This window comes from Antennarius striatus, chromosome 12 (assembly GCF_040054535.1).
Source record: "Antennarius striatus isolate MH-2024 chromosome 12, ASM4005453v1, whole genome shotgun sequence".
NCBI classification, from domain to species: Eukaryota; Metazoa; Chordata; class Actinopteri; order Lophiiformes; family Antennariidae; genus Antennarius; species Antennarius striatus.
The window spans coordinates 21,046,417-21,067,820 of record NC_090787.1 but is presented as its reverse complement, the minus strand read 5'-3'; the positions used below and the strand labels follow the sequence as shown (position 1 = coordinate 21,067,820).

The 21,404-nt window shown below is 41.6% G+C and overlaps 1 protein-coding gene across 3 annotated transcripts in view; it reads left to right on the top strand.

Moving 5' to 3' along the window:
* The window catches only part of itprid2 (ITPR interacting domain containing 2), a 44,151-nt gene that overhangs the window by 13,438 nt on the left and 9,309 nt on the right, over window positions 1-21,404 (top strand). For 2 of the 3 annotated variants that reach the window (XM_068328788.1, XM_068328789.1), the window contains exons 5-16: window positions 2,086-2,135; window positions 2,357-2,410; window positions 7,193-7,232; window positions 7,357-7,452; window positions 8,963-9,110; window positions 10,254-10,314; window positions 13,385-13,492; window positions 13,691-14,054; window positions 15,294-15,525; window positions 15,852-15,903; window positions 16,851-16,933; window positions 19,151-20,884. In XM_068328788.1, coding sequence (XP_068184889.1) covers window positions 2,086-2,135; window positions 2,357-2,410; window positions 7,193-7,232; window positions 7,357-7,452; window positions 8,963-9,110; window positions 10,254-10,314; window positions 13,385-13,492; window positions 13,691-14,054; window positions 15,294-15,525; window positions 15,852-15,903; window positions 16,851-16,933; window positions 19,151-20,884 — 3,022 coding nt within the window. Of the gene's footprint in view, window positions 1-916; window positions 1,001-2,085; window positions 2,136-2,356; window positions 2,411-7,192; window positions 7,233-7,356; window positions 7,453-8,962; window positions 9,111-10,253; window positions 10,315-13,384; window positions 13,493-13,690; window positions 14,055-15,293; window positions 15,526-15,851; window positions 15,904-16,850; window positions 16,934-19,150; window positions 20,885-21,404 lie in introns of those variants that run through there. The other variant, XM_068328790.1, reaches the window with a different exon arrangement.

Genomic DNA, 21,404 nt, shown 5'->3' with positions numbered 1-21,404 from the left:
GCAGCTGTTACATGTGTGCAGATCAGACTCTATAGATTGTCTGCTTTTATTGGTTCCTGAAGATAAAGGTCTCAGAGTGTAGATGGTGTTTAACGTCCCATGTATGGAGGCGTCAGTCCTTGCCCAGGGCCCCCAGTTTGATCCCAGATGCAGGGTCTGGCTGTATGTCTGGTAGATTATTTTTGAAGTGGCTTTGAACTGACCTTGTTCCCAATGAAGTGCAGCAGAACCTAGAATTAATATGATTAACAAAATGATGTATGATTATAAAATTATTATCGGGAATGTACAGTAAACAGACTCTAGTAGTCTTTCAAGTCCCGCCTAACTGGTTTAATGACTCACTGGCGAACTCGTTTTCTTGCTTACGGTTTTCTGATGCGTATTACTGTAGAGTGGTGATGTCTAAATGTTTGCTTAGCTGCTGACGTCGAACCGAGTCCTAGAAATACAGCTTACAGAAGAGCGCACAGAGAGAGACCCGACCAACGCCCAGAAATAGGGAGCATAGAGTCATCCGAGCAAAGGCAGACGTTGGGAGAAGCAGACAGAAGACGGAAGGAAAGCCAGAAAAAAGAAAGAGTCAACAAAGGAGAGGCTCCGCCTCCTGAGTCAACATTGTTATCGTACAGACCATATTAGCTGTCGTCACTCACCAATCTCTCAATGTACGGTGTACTGGCATGTCCTCTGCAAAACTGCATCGCTGTGGTAGCATGACAAGAGGAATCCAAAGTAACAGGTCACTATGGCAACAGCCGGAACACGGCTGCAGGTTGGAAGTGGGCGGGATGGCAGACGCTGCGCCTGCGCGGCGTTATACAATCATCTGTGTGTGTGTTTGTTGAATGGTGCCGTGAAGTTTGTCCCATTGATAAGAGCTGCAGGTTGTGTAACGGCTCAGTGTTTCCAGCGCCTTCGAACAAACAGCAACAGCTAGCTTACCTCTTCCTTCAGCTAGTCCGATCTGTCACCTACTTATTGCGGGACAACTCGTCTGGTTAGTAGAACACTTGGGACACAACTGAGTAGGAGTTATCCGAGTTATCCTGAGATGGTTAGCCTTTAACGGGAAGACACTTTGCATTGTTGGTAGTTAGCGTTCACCTGACATGTAGTTTTCCTGCATTATTTAGCCTTTGGCTGACGTACGTTGTTGCTAATATAGTTGGCTTTCATAGAACACGCAGATAGTGTTGATGATTGGTTAACCTTTGACTGACAGGCAGTTAACATAGCTAACTTAAGACAGAATGAGAGGTATCCTTAGCCAAATAAGATAAAATAAGAGGCAGTTAGCCCCAGTCTGACAGATTGTGTTAGTGTAGCCAGGTTAGTTCTTAGCTTGCAGTAATAACAACTACAAAATTAGGATTGAGCCTTGCTTTGGATAGTTTGAAGTGACCGATGCATCCCTCCATCCTGTTGCATTGTGGAGCATAACTCAAAAACTGTATTGGATTATTTTTCACAAGACTTTCTACAAACAACTTCCAAAGACTTTAGTGGTGCCTTTTGCATTACAGACCCAATTTCCCCCCCCCCCACTTCCATGGTTACAGGTTGGATTTGAACTCATTCTGTGGGTGAGACTTGACCCAGAATAGGGTTTCTGGGACATGACTCAAAAACTGCTCAGTATTTTTCTACATAACTTTCTGTTAACATTTCTCATGCCTTTTTTAAAATGCATGTCTATATATCTTAATTGTTCTAAATATTTTTTTATAATTTTAATTCTGGAAGTTTTACTCAGATATGTGAGAAATTCCAACATGGACAAGTCAAATTATTATAATTTTATTTGTGTGTGTGTTTTTTCCATCAAATACGCCCATGGCTGTGGACTTTTGAGTGTTTCATGTTTGTTTCTACGTGTGTTATGTCGCTGATAATAGTAGCTGGTTTATTAATGCCTATCAAGCTATTTTAAGCGATCCTGTTGTAGAAGTGGACCCAGTTAAGGGTTAAATTCACCATCACTGAATCATTTTGGATAAAATGGTTTCTGATAACATTGTTATTAATGTATATATGGAAAATTGATGTTGTTTGTGTGTGACTCTGTCTCTGTCTCCTGCCCAGAACTCCCCTCGGAGCTTCTCTGGATGATCAGAGTGCTTCTCCCAACAGGGGTGAGCACCATTTGTTCTTTGTGTTGTTATAGATAACACTTGTTTTTGGGCAATACGAGCAGTTATTTTTATTTATTGATAATTATCATTAAGAAATATTATAATTTTATTTACCTTTTGTAACTGTGTGTGTGTGTGTGTGTGTGTGTGTGTGTGTGTGTGTGTGTGTGTGTGTGTGTGTGTGCGTGTGCGTGTGCGTGCCCTGGTGTGTGTGAGAACAGGAGCTCCGAGGAACGGCTGCAGCTTTGAAGATGACCTTTCACTGGGAGCAGAGGGTGAGTACACAGGAAAAAAAATCACAATACAAACACGATTACAGGTTACTGCTCATTGTTAACAGTTTCCTCATCATGTTCTGCCAATTATTCATTCAACATGTTGCCAGCAGTGAAGGGAACATGTTGACATTTTGGTAAAATCACCATCTCACACAGGGTCAGTTAAAAAGATGGATGTTAGACTTTATGTAACATATTAGTCTAGAACTAATAATTATTTTGTTATTGGATGCATTAATGGCTAACTTTAATAGAAATTATGCCTCAGTTTATATTATCTATAACAGGGGTGTCAAACTCATTTTCACCCAGGGCCACATCAGCATAATGGCTGTCCTCAAGGGGCCAGATGTAACTAATAAATGTAACTAAATGTAACTCAATGTAATGTAACATAAATGTTCAATAAATGTACCTAGTCCTTAATGTTAAATAATGCTGAATTTGTTATTTTAGTTACAAACATTACAGTTACATAGAAAAATGTTTGTTTGTTTCTCTGTTCTAACATAAATCCTTTTAATTTGTCAGGTTATTAAACTCACAGAACTCCATCAATCAAGGATCAAACTATCAATAAAGAAAAATAACATCAAACACAAGTTAGGACGTTAACTTTGCTCACAATGTTTTTTTCAAAGTTAAAATGGGGTTAATTACTGCATTGTGGGAAATGTAGTTTTGCTCAAAATACACTTTTGACCTATTTATTTTTAGACACTCTGACCTTTTATGCTCTCGTTCGCCTCATAAAATAATGGGGTGGGCCACATTTGGCCCCTGTGACTTGAGTTAGACACATGTTATCTATACTATCCTGATGTCTCTACATTTCTGTTGGAGATATTCTCACACATAGTGTTACATGTTCAATACCTGCATACAGATACACACGTTCACCAGAAATCAGAAAATGCATGAAAACTAATTAAAAGTATGTCGACAGTGAGCTTTGTCTACAACAGTGAAGGTACATTTTAAGGTAGGAGCAGGGCCACAGTCCTTGTTGAAAGGAGCCGGTCACAGTGATGAAATTCTTAGAATTATGACGCTTTCTAAAACGCTCTTTGAAGTCAAGATGAGATCCCAGTAAAGATAAAATGTCTTCACAAAGCCACTTAGTCCTTAAGATCACTCTTCATGAGAAAAACTGTTAGGAGTAGGAGAGAGGGCTTTTAAGAGACAAAAGAGTTTTTAAGCAGAGATTGAAATGGCAGAAAGACAAACAGGTAGGAGAAGCATTCTCCAAACACTGAACAGTGAGGCAGTGACGCGCTACAGATGAGATCTGTGTTTGCAGTAACATGGCAGTACCTTATATTAAGGTAATCACCACCCTAGTAGAACCCTTGCATCACAATAATGTTTTTTGAAAACTTGCCCCAGGCTGTCACTTAGTCTTAACATAACTGGTGCTTGTGCTCAAGTGGTGAAGGTAGGACAGGTTTTCATTGTCTTGCAATGATTGTGCACCATAAGAGCCAAACATCTGTAGATTTTCAGACATGATGCCCAACATGCACAGCAATATATTTTTCTCTGATGAGATAAGATTGTTTGCCCCATAAATCTTTGTCACATCTATAGCTGACACTGCCTCGTGAGGAGTTTCACATTTCATTACTGAAATACGACCAGGGTATGTATTCAAACACATACTTTATGGGAGTTTTGAACTCAAGGAAAGGCATCCTTGCTCAGAAGTGATTCAGAAAACTTTCCTGAACAGTGGTTGAATCCATTGGTTGTTTGGAGGGAGTGTTTCTGTAATTGTCTCAACTAGTTCAGAATGTTGAGGATCTCTGTTACATGCTGTCAGTTACTCTTATCTTCACCAGGATCTCTGGGACACAATCACAATTTTGAGGTAAAATTCTATGAAAATGTCAGAACTCTAAGACCTTTTAGTAAATTTCATGCCTGGGTGCTCAGAAGATTTCTTTGTACTGGGAAGTTTTGTGATTATTGTATAGTTCCAGGTGTTCATCGGGTAATTTCCTTTTTAATTTGATGATCATAAAAGAAAGTGAACGTCACTTATTTTCTATTATTTTTTATTTTATATACTTTAGTAATCCTGAAGGGAAATTAGTAGCACATTCTAGCACACAGTTAATTACATACATATATAGTGTGTACATGCCCTGTAATAAACACACACACCTTTTTAATTTTTAGTAATTTAAAAAATCTTGTATTAACTCCTATGTGCTATACTTTAAATTGGGTCTTTGTTAGAAAACCAATTATAGTTTTTTCCTCACTATAAGGCGCGCGTAAAAGCCTTTAATGTTCTAATAAAAAAACCAACTTCTTCTTCTTCTTTTCCTTTGGGCTTTTCCCTTCAGGGGTCGCCACAGCGAATCAGTGTCCTCCATCTAGCCCTGTCCTTTGAATCCTCTTCTCTCACACCAACTACCTTCATGTCCTCTTTCACTACATCCATAAACCTCCTCTTTGGTCTTCCTCTAGGCCTCCTGCCTGGTAGTTCAAAACTCAGCATCCTTCTACCAATATTCTCAAAAACCAACAGTGCGCCTTATAATCCAGTAAGCCTTATAGTGCGGAAAATACTGTAATTGTTCAATCCTGCAAAAAGAAATCCTCAAACCGTGTGGAAATGCACACAGGTGAGATGCCTACCAAACAACCGTGTCAGTGGGATCAACAGAACTACGGTGCAGCAATCCTTCGTCCCACAGAGATGCTTGCTCATACGTGTGGAAACACTGCCTGCATGCTCGGCTGACCATGGTGGTGTGTTTCACCATACCTCTAATCTGCTGTGAATACAACCGTAATGGCAAGAGGCTGCTTGCATTGTTGTTAACAATGGGCTGTAATGACTTCTCTTTGAATCACGGAGCACTGACACGTGGGAATGTTGTGTGTGTCTCCGTGTGGCAGGAGGTCAGGCTCTGGAATCTGGACCTGAAGTAACGTTAATGAGTGGATTCTGTTTTTGTAGGTTTGATGAAAGACCTCAGCAGTCACCGATGAAGTTACACAATAGTTCATTAAGCTTAGTGCACAATCAGAAAGACCACAACAGCTACTGCTTTGTTGAAATTTGACTGTCTAAACATTTCACTATTGGTTGAAGTTAATAACTGATCAACAAGTCCTTCCCTTTCATGCTTGTGTGTCGAACAAAAATATGAACAAACGACGGCTTCTATTTCAAATAACTCATATGTTGAACACCTTGTATCTCAAGGTACTACTGAATTACATTAACTTTGCCATATAAATATAGACATGGCAGCCGACCCCCTATCAATGAGCACAATCTTTTCCAATTTGACAAAGTGCTGCATAATCCTAGTTCATTTTGTAAATGTTGAAGGATTACAATCTTTCCAAGTCATTAAAATTGAAATGGACTCTGACAACTTCCTTTTTTTCCAATGTACCCTAAAATGCAGGGATTTTCTTCTTTGGCTCATTCCTCTGCCAGTTTTCATGAAGCCTCTCAACTACTTGCACATTAGATTTCTTCAAAAATTTTGAAAATAGTGGTGGACAACTAAACAAAAAAGTACCGATAAAGAACATTCAGAACCTGTTACAGCTTCAACATTCATCAGGATGAAGCCTAAAATAAAAAGTAAATTGTGGATCATAACACCAAAACAATAAACGGAAATATTTTATGGTGTGTTCATTCTAAACATACATTCTCCCTTTAAATATATGAAAGTTATGCAGGATCAGTTGACATCATTTGCATCACTTGTGTGAGTAATTACCACAATTATCCAATGGCTGAAATATAGGAAACACGTGCTTTCAGGGCTTGTCTTCATATTAAAATTGTAATTAGTGTCTTACTTGAACTTGTGAGCCAGTTTTCGTGCTACCAGGACTAAACCTGCGTCTCAGTACTTTTGAGTTTCTTTATGCTCCTGTTGCCTTGTTTGATATATTACCTTTACACACCATTACCTTTGAATTGTCATGACTCTTCTCCATTTTACTTAAGCATTTCTTGAAAACCCGGACAACCCATTTAATGAAGTGCCCCGTCTACTGCTTGTCATCAGCTGACATCTCTCACGTTAAGCCTGGAGATTGAGCGCTTTAATCATGTTGAGACTGAGTAATGCCCACAGAATACTTAGAAGATGTTATGAAGACAGACTCCGATGGCCTTCAGCGATGTTCATCACTAGAATAGGATGGTAGAGGATTAAGGCGTAAATGCATGAGTTTTTGGGGAAGTGAATTAGTTTATGAAATGATTTGGGTTGTGAAGGATGGAAGTGAGTCAGTGACAGTTTTTGGAGGTGACTTGTTCAAGTTTTTTGCTCCTCTAATCCAGTTTTTCATCACAAAACAAAGACTGGGTTCAAATGAAAGAATATAGCTGAAATGAAATGTAGAAGAATGACAGATCTTAAGACTGACAGTGAAAGGGTGTCAGGCCTGAACATGTCATCATGAACCCAAAAAGCAGTCACACCTCCAGTTTGTGATCCCTTTCCGTTCTCTGACACAATGAACATCAAACTCCTTCATTGTAATTTACAACCCAGGAAACACAGCAGACGGAACCTTCACAGATCTGAAACTAAACACACACAATGCTTCATGTAGAGAAACCCAAAGCCTGGCAGGTGTAGCATGGTGTGCTATGCTGCTAAACCAATTGAACAGACGAGGAAATTAGCTTGTTAGGGAAAATTTTGACTTCCTTTAAGACTTACATGCACCATTCCTCCAAAGTGACTAATGAAGTCTTGATTTGTCTGAGAAATCTTTCCTTGTTTTTCTCTGCAGCTAACCATCTTCATTCCAGTAACAGTAACTCTCAATCCTGGTGAGTTCACTTAATTCTCTAGATTGATTAAAGTCACTGACACTTTCTTCCACACTTTATTTCCTCTCTCTAACTTGTGTCAGTGTTTTTACAGTTTTTTTTGACTGTTGATGTGTGTTTGTAGTTTTGGACTTGCGGTGGATCAGAAAAGGAGTCAGTTTAAAGAAAAGGGAAGAAGCATGAACTCTACGGGATCAGGAAAGAGCAGCACCGTGTCCAGGTCAGTTTAAAGTTTCACACACACACACACACACACACACACACACACACACACACACACACACACACACACACACACACACACACACACACACACACACACACACACACACACACACACACACACACACAGGCGCACTATATATAAAAGTATGTATTTGTATGTATATAAGGAAAATGCCTTAAAATATAACTACCTTTTATCATAAATATTATCATGATTTCTGGTTATGTTAGACCAGGTGAGAAGGCCCAGCTGGCCCTGACCGCCCACCACTGCAAATATAAATTGCATTATAATATTTATAAGTCAAGACGAGTTATGGAATGCTAACATTGATAGTGGAGCTATCGGGGCGGCAGTGGCTCAGTGGTAAAGCAGGCGGTAGAGCGGGTCGTCCTATGATTTCAAGATCGGCGGTTCGATTCCCTCTCCCGCTCAAAAAAATACCCGGAGGTGAGCTGACAGTGGGAGGTGTCAGCTCACCTCTGGAGCACTGCCGAGGCGCCCTTGAGCAAGGTGCTGTCCCCTTTACAAAATTGCTCATTTAAGGCGCACCAAGAAGGAGCTGCCTGCTACTCTACAGTACCTCCCTTGCATGCCTACAGGCCTCCTTGTGTATGTGTGTGTGTGCTACAGAGGCCTGTACACACTAATATACATATGCATGCGTTTGAATCATTAGCTAGAGTGTGCATTCTTAATTTCCCTTCGGGGATCAAAACAGTATATTAAATTAAAAAAATTAAATAAAATAAATAAATACAGTGGGGAGAACAAGTATTTGATACTCAGCTAATTTTGCAGGTTTTCCCACTTACAAGCATGTAAAGTTCTGTAATTTTTATCAAAGGTACACTTCAACTGTGAGATGGACTCTAAAACAAAAATCGAGATAAAAATCACATTGAATGATTTTTTAATAATTACTTACGTTTTATTGCAAGTATTTAATCACCTGCCAATCAGTAAGAATTCCGTCTCTCCTACACCTGTAAGTTTCTCTGTAACTAAGAAGCCCAATTTCCACACGTCTGATCCTGTCTCCCGTCGTTCTGAGTTGTTCTGCTAATAAACGTGTTGACCAACACACTTAATACGTGTGGGCAGAGATTTTTTCGAAAAAACTGTTGTGTGGACGCAAATTTTTTTCTGTGCAGGGAAAAAAAGTTGCGTTTTCAAAAAGATCGGCTCCGTGTGGACGGGGCCTCAGTCTGCTAAGTCTTGGACTGGGGACCAGAGGGTCAGCGGCTCAAAACCCGTGTCGGGAAAAAATTTTTGATTGTGAACTGGCAGTGGGAGGTGTTAGTTCACCTCCCCGGCACTGCCGAGGCACCCTTGAGCAAGGCACCATCCCTGTTATAAGTTACTCATTAGATTTCAGAGGAGTTGGACCTGTCATGAGGAGATCCTATTTGAGTTGCAGTTAGACAGACTAGAACCAGCTGACACCAGCTCCCAGACTGCACTGCTGTAGTTAAATGCTGACTCTGTGTCTCTGTGCCCACAGTGTGTCAGAGCTGCTGGACCTGTACGAGGAAGACCCCGAGGAAATCCTCTTCAATCTGGGATTTGGCCGAGAAGAACCCGACCTAGCCAGCAGAGTTCCCTCCAGGTTCATCAACAACGCTTCTTCAGCCCGAGGCATTGATATCAAGGTATTGATGACCAATGGAAACCAACTAAGAGGAAGATAGATGTGGCGTATTTTTGCAGTTACAAGTATACTGTTCTTCCTCAAAAAGTGACCAATTTAGAAGGTACCTGGCCTTTATATCAAGTGGATAAAGAGGATAAGCTTTTATTTCCACGTAACTCCCCTTTTTGACGAGTATATAATTACATTAGTACCTCCACATACGAGTTATTTGCGATGAGAACAGTTACTCTGTCCATATTTTTTTTCGACATACGAGTAAAAATCCAAGATACAAGCCGTGCTTTGGGACACCGCTGTTAGCTGGCGGATTAGCTGAGACCGAATCTCGTTCTTTCCCCCATATTGGCGGAGGGATACAACATCAGCTGAGAACGAAACTCATTCTCTTTCATGGAGTGAAGATGTAGCTCGTGTGTTCTTGTTTTTCGTTCTTTTTCATACTTTATCATTGTTTATGTAATGTTTTTATATAATTAATTATACACAAGTAAAGTATGCATGTCTATTGGTTGATAAAAATTTTGTTTTATGTATGTAATTTAGGAGGTTTAGGGCTCTTTTACAAGGCTGGAATGCATTCAAGCTATTTGTTATTTTAAATGGGGAAAATTTCAGTTGCGACTTGTTTCTTAGGAGCTCAGTCAGGAAATGCATTAAACTTGTATCTGAAGGTACTACTGTACATATCTTTCACTTTAAATTGTTGTTGGGTCGTTGCATTTGGTTGTTCATGTACAGCAAAGGATCCCAATATCCATTTTATATGTGAAGTCTTTCAGCTTTTTACATAGTAGAAACCCTTAATTTAGTGTAAAATTATTTACTAAATTGTAGTAAAAATATTCTGAAATATAAGTTTGAGGTTCTCTGGGTATTAGCATCAATGAGTCCTATGTGATAAGTATCATGTGGTAATAATACACCGCTGTCAAACATTAATAATTACATTCAACAGCAAGAAAAATGTAAATGTTTAAGCAAACAAAGCAAACCGTTTGGAACTAGGTCAATATTTCTCCTACACGCACACACATTCCCTGTGGGAACACACGTGTTACAATACCTGGAGTCTATTAAAAGCCGGGTCTCATTATCTGCTGACAGTTTGCTAATTGTGTCACATCCTGTGGTTTACCTACAGGTCTACCTGGGAGCTCAGCTGCAGCGCATGGAGCTGGAAAACCCCAACTACGCCCTAACTAGTACGTACTTCCATCCTTCTGTTTGCGATTCTCTTTAGCTAAATCCTCTGTAGCTGGATTGTTTTATTTATTTAGCAATGACAGGGTGAACACATCGAGTCCTGACATTGTGGATGGACTCATACTGTGTGTGTGTGTGTGTGTGTGTGTGTGTCCTGTTCCTGGTATTATCGAGGTGTTTTGTGGGCTCCTTCAGCCCGTTTAACTGTTCTGCCAACTGCCTGGACAGCACCGCCAGCACGGACAAAGACCTGTTTGTCCCCCCGTCCCCGACACACGCACACGCACACGCACACACGAACACGCACACACACACACACACACACACACACACACACACACACACACACACACACACACACACACACACACACACACACAGCTGATTCTCTTGTTCATGACAGTTTAACTGTCTTGAGGCTGTAAAAAAGAGTTGACGAAGATCCTCTGGGTGACAAGAGGAATCACTCTCTTAACTCGTACGCATACAGGATGCATTGTCTTCAGTTTTACCTTCTTTAGATTAATGTGAAATCAATAAGGGAACCTACCCGTGCTCTATAATGTAATAAATGCAATAAAAAAACATTTCAGGAATACCTCATAAAAACATCGGCTGTCACTGCCTATCAGGGGTCTGATGAGTGTCCCTCTATCCAACGGGCTCAACTGACAGCTTTCACATGAGCCAGAACAAAGTCTTAACTCACCACAGTGAAGAAAACAATAGATGTACATAAGCGTGACAAGAGCATTGTCACATTTATGGGTCAGTTTTCTATGGAGCACATTGAGAGGTCATTTGTAACTGATCTATGTGTTGCAGTCTGTGTCAGAGTTTTCAAAACATGAAAATGATTCCAACACGGGATTAAACCACTCTTCAAGGCAGAGGTTATAAAGGCCATTCATACTCTCTGATGAGAGCATGTAAGGATATGGACAGAGCCTACTTTACATGCAGTGTGTTCATTTTTTAGCTGCTTGGGTACATTTTCAGAGAGCTTACAGACAAGGATGTGAAGGATGGAGTGAACAGTCACCCTTCCAAATGTGAAGGCGGGCCACATTCGGCCCGTGGGCCCCAGTGCCGTAGAGCCTCACAGACCAACACCTGTACATTGTTGCATCCACTTTTGCTGCTTTGTATTTACTCAGTACTTAGTCACAACCTCCTTTCTTGTAGCCATTTTCTCTTCCATTTCATTGGTGATGCCTGGAAATACAAATTAGGCTTTAGTCAGGGTATCAAACAGTCCCACTTAAAGCATGGTTTATTCAAGACAAGCCCCCCAATTTAAAACACCCAAAAGGGGATGCATTGTAAAGCCTCCCAACAGTCATATATATCCGCTCATAATGCAAATGTTTGGTCTAAAACTGGCTGCTAATGGTCTCAGTAAAGCTGCAGAGACTCGGGCGGGACGACTCTCTGAAGTGAATTGCTCCTTCTGCTCGCTTCTGATCTTTTTGTGGTTCCTGGAAGAGTTACCTTATTTTTTACCCAGTACATTCTCATACACCCCCATTGGTTCCCTGGATCCCAGACACAAGTGCATGTAGTCGTTTGTTATGTAAGGCCTGTTCTCACCACCAGAAAGAATCTCCTGGGATGAAGAGAGAGAAAAAAAAAGAGGGGATGCATTATGTATCATATTCTCCTCTTCCTCACTTCCTGTTTTAGGATCTTCAGAATGAGTATTAATGCAAAGTCAGCAGGAAACTGACTTGTACATTGTTATTACCACCACACATGAGTGCTGAAATAAGAGGTTCGAGTTCTTTAGTGATGCCCAGATGTGACAGAATGACTCACTTGTAGCTTGGACACTATCATTTTTCTTTATTATGATTTTACTTGAAGACAACAAAACAGATTCCTACTTCATATCCAGCTGACACAGAGTGGCCCTCTGGGAACCGTCTTAATATCCTTCCTACCACTAGCTCTAGTTTGTTCACCACAAGTCCTGTAACACTATCTGGTCTGCAGTTACTAAATGTTCTGTTTTTCACCAGCTAGTTTACGGTTTTGTCTGTTTTTGATGGATTGCAGTGGGTTTTTATTGAAACAGTCTGCAGCAGGAGAGAGCCAGAATAGAGAACAGCAATGGACGTTAAGTTATTGTTAAAAACTAAAACCAGGAAACGCTTCATCAACCTGACTTATTCTGTGTACCCCATTGTAAGTTTTTTTCATGCTGTATGAGCTCTTAGTCCTGCCTGCTATGAACCCATGGATGTAAAACAGCCTTGTCTCTATTTTTATTATTGCCAGGCTGCATCCTTATTGCATTAGACCTTTTTTTAGTCACTTACACGTGAGCTCCCTGGTGTGTTATCATGAAACTGAGTAAAGGAGTGAGGCATTTGCCACGGAGGGTCGGATCCGTGTCCTTACCCTCCTACCTACTTTAATAGAACCCTGAGGACAGCCAGGATGGTACACGTCTGGGGAGAGAGAGAGAGCGTTACTATGCTGTATATCAAAATGTAGAGACGAGAGTGAGTTATGTGATACTAACACAGCGAGGGACAAAAGACAGAAGTCTGTGTTTCATAACACACTGACAGGTATTTAGACAGTGAGGAATGGAGAGATGGAGGGAGAAGGAGTGGAGGGATGAGTTGCAGAAGGAAAGAATGTATGTAAGTCATCAGAGGTCGGACTGACAGGTAGTTTTATTTAACCAAAGAGGAAATAAGGTCAGAGACTCTGACATCAGTCCAGTCCCAGCATGATTTTTGTGATCAGTATTTTCCTGCAGAATTAATTTACTGCTACACTCCTACTTTTATGAAAACAACTGTAATTTGTTGACTTCAATGCTTTTTTCTCTTTTCTGAACAACTTTGACATATGACCTTAATAAGAACTGAAAGCTCAACATTGTATTCATCTTATTTCTGCTTCCCCTGAGTGACCAGACAGTCCTTTATATCAAGGTTAAAGCAGTCCTCTTCACAATTTGAAGGGCTTCATCATTCATTTGTGTTTTCTTGAAAGAACATGTTCATTTATTTTGTTTGGATCTGAAAAAACTTGCATCACTTGTTTTTCCTCTGTCAGGCCGTTTCCGTCAGATTGAGGTCTTGACTACAGTTGCTAATGAGTTCTTCCAGCTCTACAGTCAGGTGTCTGGTCAGCCTCTCAAGCGGATCATCCCCATAGAACAAGGTAACAGAGTACATGTTTACTTCATCAGTTTGTCTACAAAAAATAGAAGGAAAATGATCAAATAAATGTTGTTGTGATTTTTTTGATCTGTAGAAATGTAGAAACAATTATTAACCGTGAACAGAATATATTTTTCCCAGTTTGCCAAATAAACACTGCATTTTAATGGTAGTGCTTTCTATTCTTATCTTTCCATAGTCTCAGGTGGAGAAGCAGTAGAAGCAAAGGAAAAGGAGCCGTCTCCTCCTAAGAGGAGCAACTCGGCTCTGAATGTTGCCAAATTCCTCAAGAAAACCATCAGCAAGCATAATCTGCTCGCAGCCGCCTCTGAGTCGCCTGAATCGACCGCGCCCACCCAACACACACAGCCGAATGGACACAGCCCGTCTGAGCATACAAACAGTAACGGTCACGCGCCCCCCAGTCCGGAACAGGACAGCTGTAACGCTGACCCCGACCACAAGGCAGAGACGCCCAACCAGAAGCACACCCGCAAAAAAGACAGCTGTTCCCTGGCAACGGTTACTGAGGAAACGAGTGGGGATGGAGAGGCAGATGACAGGTAAAGAAAAGAAAAGACTAGTGATGACAGTTAATGGATTTTGCTGAAATGTTAAAAGTTTTGCAACAGGAGAATTGTGAATGTAGAAATAAACAAAAGCCAAGGGAGAACTTAACTCAGAAGTATTTAACCTGTTGAAAACGGTCCTGTCATAAAACTGCACACGATTCACAAATTCTGCGATAGAAAGATGAATTATTTACCTTATTATTTATGGTAATTTAAATGTTTATGAACCCTCCCCATACTGATATTAAACCACCTTCTATCTGTATTATCTTTAAAACACTTTGATAGACTGTTTAAAGCACTTTTGTATCTCACGGAAGTCTGAGACTCATGGAACAGATCGCACTTCCAGATACCGTCAGCCAATAGAATACACGAGTGTTGATGTGCAAATGCACAAGGGTGCACTGTACCTGCAAAATAAATCCAAAACCTGCAGTGGTATTTTGCTCAAACGCAATGCAAAACAAAGTTGAAGTCTGTTAGTTGACCGGTAGCAAACATTAACTAAACCATGCAGTGTGATTTGTGTTTATGGGAAGAAACATGCAGTTAGAAATTGTACATAATCAATCAGCACTTAAAGTTATACTGACCAGATTTTTGTGACGCATTAATCAACTTGGCACTTAGCTTTCCTGCTGAGGGGCAGCTCTCTTACACAATCCAACGACAGTACTTTCCACACCGTGAGGCGCACTTATAAAATAAATAAATTTAAAATATATATGGTTTTTTCATATATAAGGCGCACTGGATTATAAGGCACACTGTTGGTTTTTGAGAAATAAAAGGCTTTTAGGTGTGCCTTATAGTTCGGAAAATATTGTACTTTGTCTTAGCCACTGAGTTGGGAGGCTATGGAACTAAAATGTGTTCATTTTTTAATAGGGATGCGTCTGTGTATTTGTTAGCATGTTTCTGTTTGTTTAGTTCTGCTTCCAAGCTAAGGCTCAAGCCCTCACCAAAACGCCACTAGATAATCAGGATTAGTGTGCGAAAGAACGCACAAATTTCTAATGTATGAGGTCTTTATAACTTTTCTTTCCATGGAAAGCTGTTTAATTTGACTTAACAAATGAAAAGCATGTCCCAAACTAAACATCCTTTTATCATTTTGGAATAAACAAGTTTCTTTTTAGCAGCCAAATGAGTTCCGTGGTAAAACAGCCACGCGAAAATGAATGGGAAGTGAATTTCAGTGACTGATAACATATCACCTCCCATCAGTCCTGAACAGAACAGCGCTGGAACAGCAGCCAATGGAGAGCATCAGCCAGAGTCACCTGACGTCCAGTCAGCCAGTCAGAGCAAGTCTGAGCCAGCTGAGATGGTCAAAGAGGAGGAAGAGGAGGAGGATAAAAGCCTGACCTCAGCCCCAGACAAAGTTCCTCCCATCCTGGCCCCGCTCCAGCTGACTCAGCTTCGCAATGAGAACGCAGACTCTTTTGATATGGAGGAGGTGCGTGTTCTCTCTGGTTCTCTCTGGTCCTCTGTGTGGTCACCCGGTGACAGCGGATGATTTGCATGGCTTGAGAAGCTTCCTGTGGAACAAAATTTGGCTAATCATTAATAAAAAAAGTTACATAGATGGTCTGAAAACAGCCAAGGACAAACAATAAACGTTAAAACCAGTGTTAAATACACTTTATTGTATTTTTCTTTTCTTTTCTAATGATATTGCTTCTTGGGGGGTCTGCTTTGTGTTGAAATGTTGACTTGTTAGTTAGCAGTGTATTCGGGGTTTTACTGAGTGAAGGCTGATCCAATTTTGTGTTTATCTGTCAGATACCGAGTAATGAAGATGAGGCTGTACCAAACAGAACATCCAAAACCAACGGTGAGTTTATCTGCACCTCTGATTTCAGACTCTGTTTGACTCATTTTCAAAATGCTACATGGGGATTTTCGTGATAACTGGATTTCCTTGTGTATTATCATTGCATGTAGAGCGATGGAATATTGTGTGATCATTTGCAGAACTATTTATTGCACTTTTGCTTCCTTGTTGTCATTTATAAAGCGATCAAAGTTTTTAGTGTGTAACTGCCACGGATGAATTGCAATGGAATTGAAGGAGAATTACCAGAATTACAAACAAATTACAAGTACGCTCCATAATGCTGAGACCTCCATCGGTCTTTAAATTGATTGAATATCTTATTAGCTGCCCTTAGAGTTCCTGAATGATTAAAAAAAGTTAAACTATCTGGAATTACTCCAGATTTCATTTGTGTCATCTTTAGTACACTAGCAAACAACCAGCAGTAGTTTTACACTTACTTTTGCTGACTTACTTGCTTATATAACAAGAGACCCTTGTGTTTTCTGTTTTTAGTCTCCCATGAAAGAGTTATTCAGCACAAATTGAGTTATTCAGGTAGCAGGAGCGTTTGTGTCCTACGACACAAATTTTATAGTTTGAGTTTAACATTCATATGTTTCTGTGAGTTTAAATGAGTCTAAAAGAACTTAGATTTGTAATGTGTGTCTTAATCTACTTAGACAAGACAAACTATGGTTTTCTATACTATTCATCTAAAAAAAACTAGACTATCTATTCAGTATTTATTGATCATGCTTTACAATCTATGTTTACATAAGATTGTACTCATAACAGGTTTCTTTGTGTAATGATTTCCTTCTTCATGTTTTAACTGGCGATACCGGACTGTCTTCTTCTACGTTTGTGCTTTAAGCTCAGTATAAATGATCCTACTCTGCCACCAGCTGGGTGGCTGAGGTATTGCAGGAGTCCTTATGGTTCAGTGTTTGGGTTTCCCACAGATCTGTTCAGGACAGTCAGCCAGCAGTCTGACAGCAGCGGTTTTGCTGAGGAGCCGGCTGCAGACCCCAACAGCTACCTCAAGGTTTGTGCTCTTTGTTTAATGGCTTTCATTCTTTTATTTTCCTTAATTTATAGATCACCAACTCGAACTATAACCTTATTCATAGGATTCCAGTCACATTATTATTATTTCACCAAAAGGAGAAATTTCCCTTCAAATAAATAACACATGAACTGGAGATTGATTTCATGTTGTGTAATGAAATCTGAAAGCATAGTCTAGAATATTTACTGTTTTTGAAAAAGAATCTTTCCCCACTACCTAATCTCTGGTACTCGCATCTCTACAGAAAAAAGAGTTTAACTAATGAAACATGTCCGATGCAGGTCAAATTTACCTTCACTTCATCAAACACAGAGTTACCCAAGGGACACTTAGGACCTGTTTTGTTTGTACATAAAGGAGACCATATTTAAACCCTCCATTTTAAATTGTATTGATAGAGCAGTAGAGCAGTAGTGTGTCATTTGTATTCTACTGAAGCTTTCTGCTTTATGCATTTCAATGGGGAAAAGCTGAGCATTATAATTAAATACAATTACAGCTTCTTTTGAATGAAACATTTAAATGAGACTTAATCATCGGCTTTTCAAATGAAATGTTTCAAATGAAACCGCGGTTCACAAGTATGTTTGGTTTGTTGCCATGACGTTGTGAGTAGTTCAATGTCACCCTTCCACCAAATCGTACTCATGGTTTCATCCAAATAACAGTTGGACAGATGCAGAATTATTCTGTAATTCACAAACTAGTCCAAGAAATGAACGTACGTTTGTGGTCGAAGGTTCCCGGTTCTATTCCTGATCTGAGTTTGTATCTTCCTGTGTTTGCGTGGGTTCTGTCTGGGTTCTCTAGCCCCCTCCCAGCTCCAAAAATGTGTAGCTCGGTTGAATTTGTACACCAATTTGTCCGAAGGTGCGCCTGTGTGTGTTTGTGTGTGTGTGTGTGTGTGTGTGTGTGTGTGTGTGTGTGTGTGTGTGTGTGTGTGGGTGTTTGTCTGTGTGTGTTTGCCTTTCGTGTGGCCCCGCGATAAGCTGGCGTCTCATCTGGGGTGCGCTCCGCCTTTTGCCGGTAGCCAACTGTGATAGGCTCTAGCAGAACATTTGCCCCCTGAGGAAGATAAGCGGCTGTAGGCGGGTGTAGATGAGTTGGTTTGATAAGGGGCGGGTGTACAGAAACGAGCAAATCAAAAGGTTGCAGGTGAAACTTCTCATTTAATTTCTTTACTTACAAGTTCAACAAAAAGCCCAAAACCTCACCATTTGTGAGAAAAACATACTCTTTAACAAAAATTGAACACCCCTATCACTGTGGTACGCTCCGGTCCCTTACACCCCCCTATAAAATGATCATTTAAACCAGGTGTGAATCTTTTAGAAGATTTATGCCAGAACAGAACGAAAGTAGTACATGCATTCGTTCGACTTGAATTTAAATAAATGATTAAATCAGGAATAAAATGTACATATAAGGTAATAAAAATGGGCACAAACTGAAAACAGTTATGATGCATAGCTGGCCTATCAGCATTCAGGTGTTCAAGTTGGACCATGTGGAGCAAAAATAAATTAGAATATACTAGATTCATAATGATTAACATATTTTAGTGGTGAGGGCAGGCTGGCTTTGCAAAAGAAAATGGATGAAGTAAGTCTTGTTAGATGTTGTAAACCCTCAATGATATTATTCATTAGCGTTTGTAATAATCTATTGTGGATAGATTAAACCATTTGCAAGTTATTAGTCCACAAACCAGCACACTTCTAAACCAGTCAAACATATGAAGACATGTTTCAAAAACAAAAGCAGACCTCAAGATTCCAGATTTGTTGTTAACTCAGTTAGCCCAGAAGCTAGCATTACTCACCTGCACAGGCCTACACATGCCTCGAGACAAAGCCAATAAAAACTTGTGATATCTGCATACCTCAGCGATAACCTGCCGGCCTAAAGTTGTGAGACGCACAACAGAGAACTCTCTGCTGAAGTTTCAACAACAAGAATTTACTCTCAGATCCGCCGTAAAATATTTGGCATTAAACACACGCTGTGCATTGAGGCATGTGCACCTTCCACAGGTAGGGTCCTCACTGAGTCTTTAATAGTTTTCATATTTCTAGAGTGTGATTACATTATTTGGGATCTCAGTGGGATGTCAACCTATGGAGTCAGATGTGTTTTTTAGGCTTTTTTTTAGACTTTACTGCTGGTAATTCATGTTTTATTAATTGTAACCAGGTGCAGGAGAGTGTTGACAGCTGCGACAGTGAGACCACCGTCACATCACACCCTTCACAAGATATCGCCACACCCATTGCACTCGACCAACCAGTGTTTGACCTACCGGATAAGACGGAGGAGGAGGAGACGAGGCCTGATGCTGAGGTTTCTGAGACGGAGATCTCCCAGGAAGTAGATGGACCCGATCAGAGCTCAGAGCTGATACCCCAGTACACAGCACACCAGCTCCTCGTTAGGGGACCAGTGGGAATGGAGGAGGAGACGGCTGATGCTGTGGAGCGGACTGATGCTGAACCTGAACCAGAGATTAGCCAGGAACCGCAACCAGAGTCACAGCACGCCCAGAGTCAGTGTGCTCTGACTCACAATCCACAACACGTTCTGAATCAAAATGAAACTCCTGCAGACACAAAACCCCCACCTTCAGAGAACGGCTCCCACCAACAGCTTGAATCGTTGGATAAGCCGTCCTGTCCGGTTCACAGAGCTCTAAAACGAGCCAAAGAGTTCCACCTGAGCCGAGCCGTGAAGCAGGTTGAACATCCGTCTGACGACACGCCGCCGGCCCCGCATAAAGGACGAGGGTGGGGCATTCCCTTACAGAGGTCCTCCTCCCTGCCTTCCTCGTTCCTCTTACCTACCAGGGTCGTGTCTTCGGTCAGCATCCAGTTTGGACAGGGCCCGGTGTCCTGCACCCAGCCCAGGTACTCCTTCAAATACACCCAGGATGCTGGAGAAACGGACAGGAAGGAGGAAGAGGTGAAGACGGCGCCGAACACGTGTGTCTCCACACTGACCATCAAACCTACCTCCTCCGGCTCGCACCCCCAACGCCGGCTGTCCGCCGAAGCTCCCGTCACACCAAAGGCCGTTCCACGAGACCTGAGACAGTCAACGTGTTCGCTGCCCAGCCCCAGTCCTCTTCCTGATTGGTCAGCAGGAAGGCGGGCTCAGTTTGGGAGCACCCAGAGCGTTCCTGAGCTCTCCTCCGGGGGGCCACAGCCGAGCCTTTTCCAGCACAACGGTGACCCCCAAAACCAGCAGAGTTTGAGTTCAGGGCAGATGGTTTTCAGTCATCCTAACCCGGCTGTTCAGTACTTAAACCCGAGCCCCGTTCCTAGTCCCAGTCTCAACCCCAACCCCCACCCCTTCACGCTGTACTCTCCTCCCCAGTACCCCTCGCCTTTCCAGTCGTACGCCAGCCTTCCTAACCTTCTTCACTATTACAATCCCTCCTTGTTTCACCACTGTAGTCTCAGCAGTCTCCACCAACCCGTGACCCCCACCATGTCCCGGCACGGCAGCCTCACCAGCTTCCACCAGCCGTTGTCGTTCGCTCCTCCTCCTCACGTCGGTCTGGGAAACCTACGGCCGGGACCCCCGATCCAGCACCAGAGCTTCAATCCCCTGTATGCTCATCCGTTCCCTCACCACGCCCCCCCTCACCGCTCACAAGCTCCAGCTTACCTCGATTTCCACGGCTACAACGCCAACCCGAGCCTGGCTTACCCCCACCCCGTCACCCCGTATCCACCTGTGGCGCCAGAACACGCCCTCGACCTGGGGCACGCTCCTCCTCCTCCTGGCTTCCTCCCAGGCATCGATTCGACCTTTGACCTGAGTCACAGCCTCCACCTGGGTGGTAACACGGCTCTGGGTCTGTCCAGCACGGAGACGCAGCTCAGGAGGGTTCTGCACGACATCAGAGGAACCGTTCAGAGTCTCAACCAGGTCAGTTCTCGTCTGTCCCAGCCCCCAAAAGTGTTTTCCGTACAATAAGGGGCACTTCAACGAAAGGACTATTGACAACACTTTTTTCATATTTAAGAAGCACTGGATTATAAGGCGCACTGATGGTTTTTGAGAATTAATGGCTTTTAGGTGCGCCTTGTAGTGTGGAAAATACTGTATTTAATATTCCTCAATTCATCCAGTACAGGGGGGTCAAACTCGTTTTCACTGAGGGCCACATCAGCATAACGGCTGTCCTCAAAGGGCCAGATGTAACTGATAAATGTAACTAATGTCAAATAAATGTAACTACTCCTTCATGTTAAATAACTCTGAATTTATTACTTATTCAAGTTACAAACATTATAGTTAAACAGAACAAATCTTTTTTAATTTGTCATGAAAAAAACATAACTTAATTAAATAGCTTCATTACTGCATTGTGGGAAATGTAGTTTTGGTCAAAGCACAGTTTGGACCAATTTATTTTTAGACATTCTTACCTTTTGTGCTCTCGCGG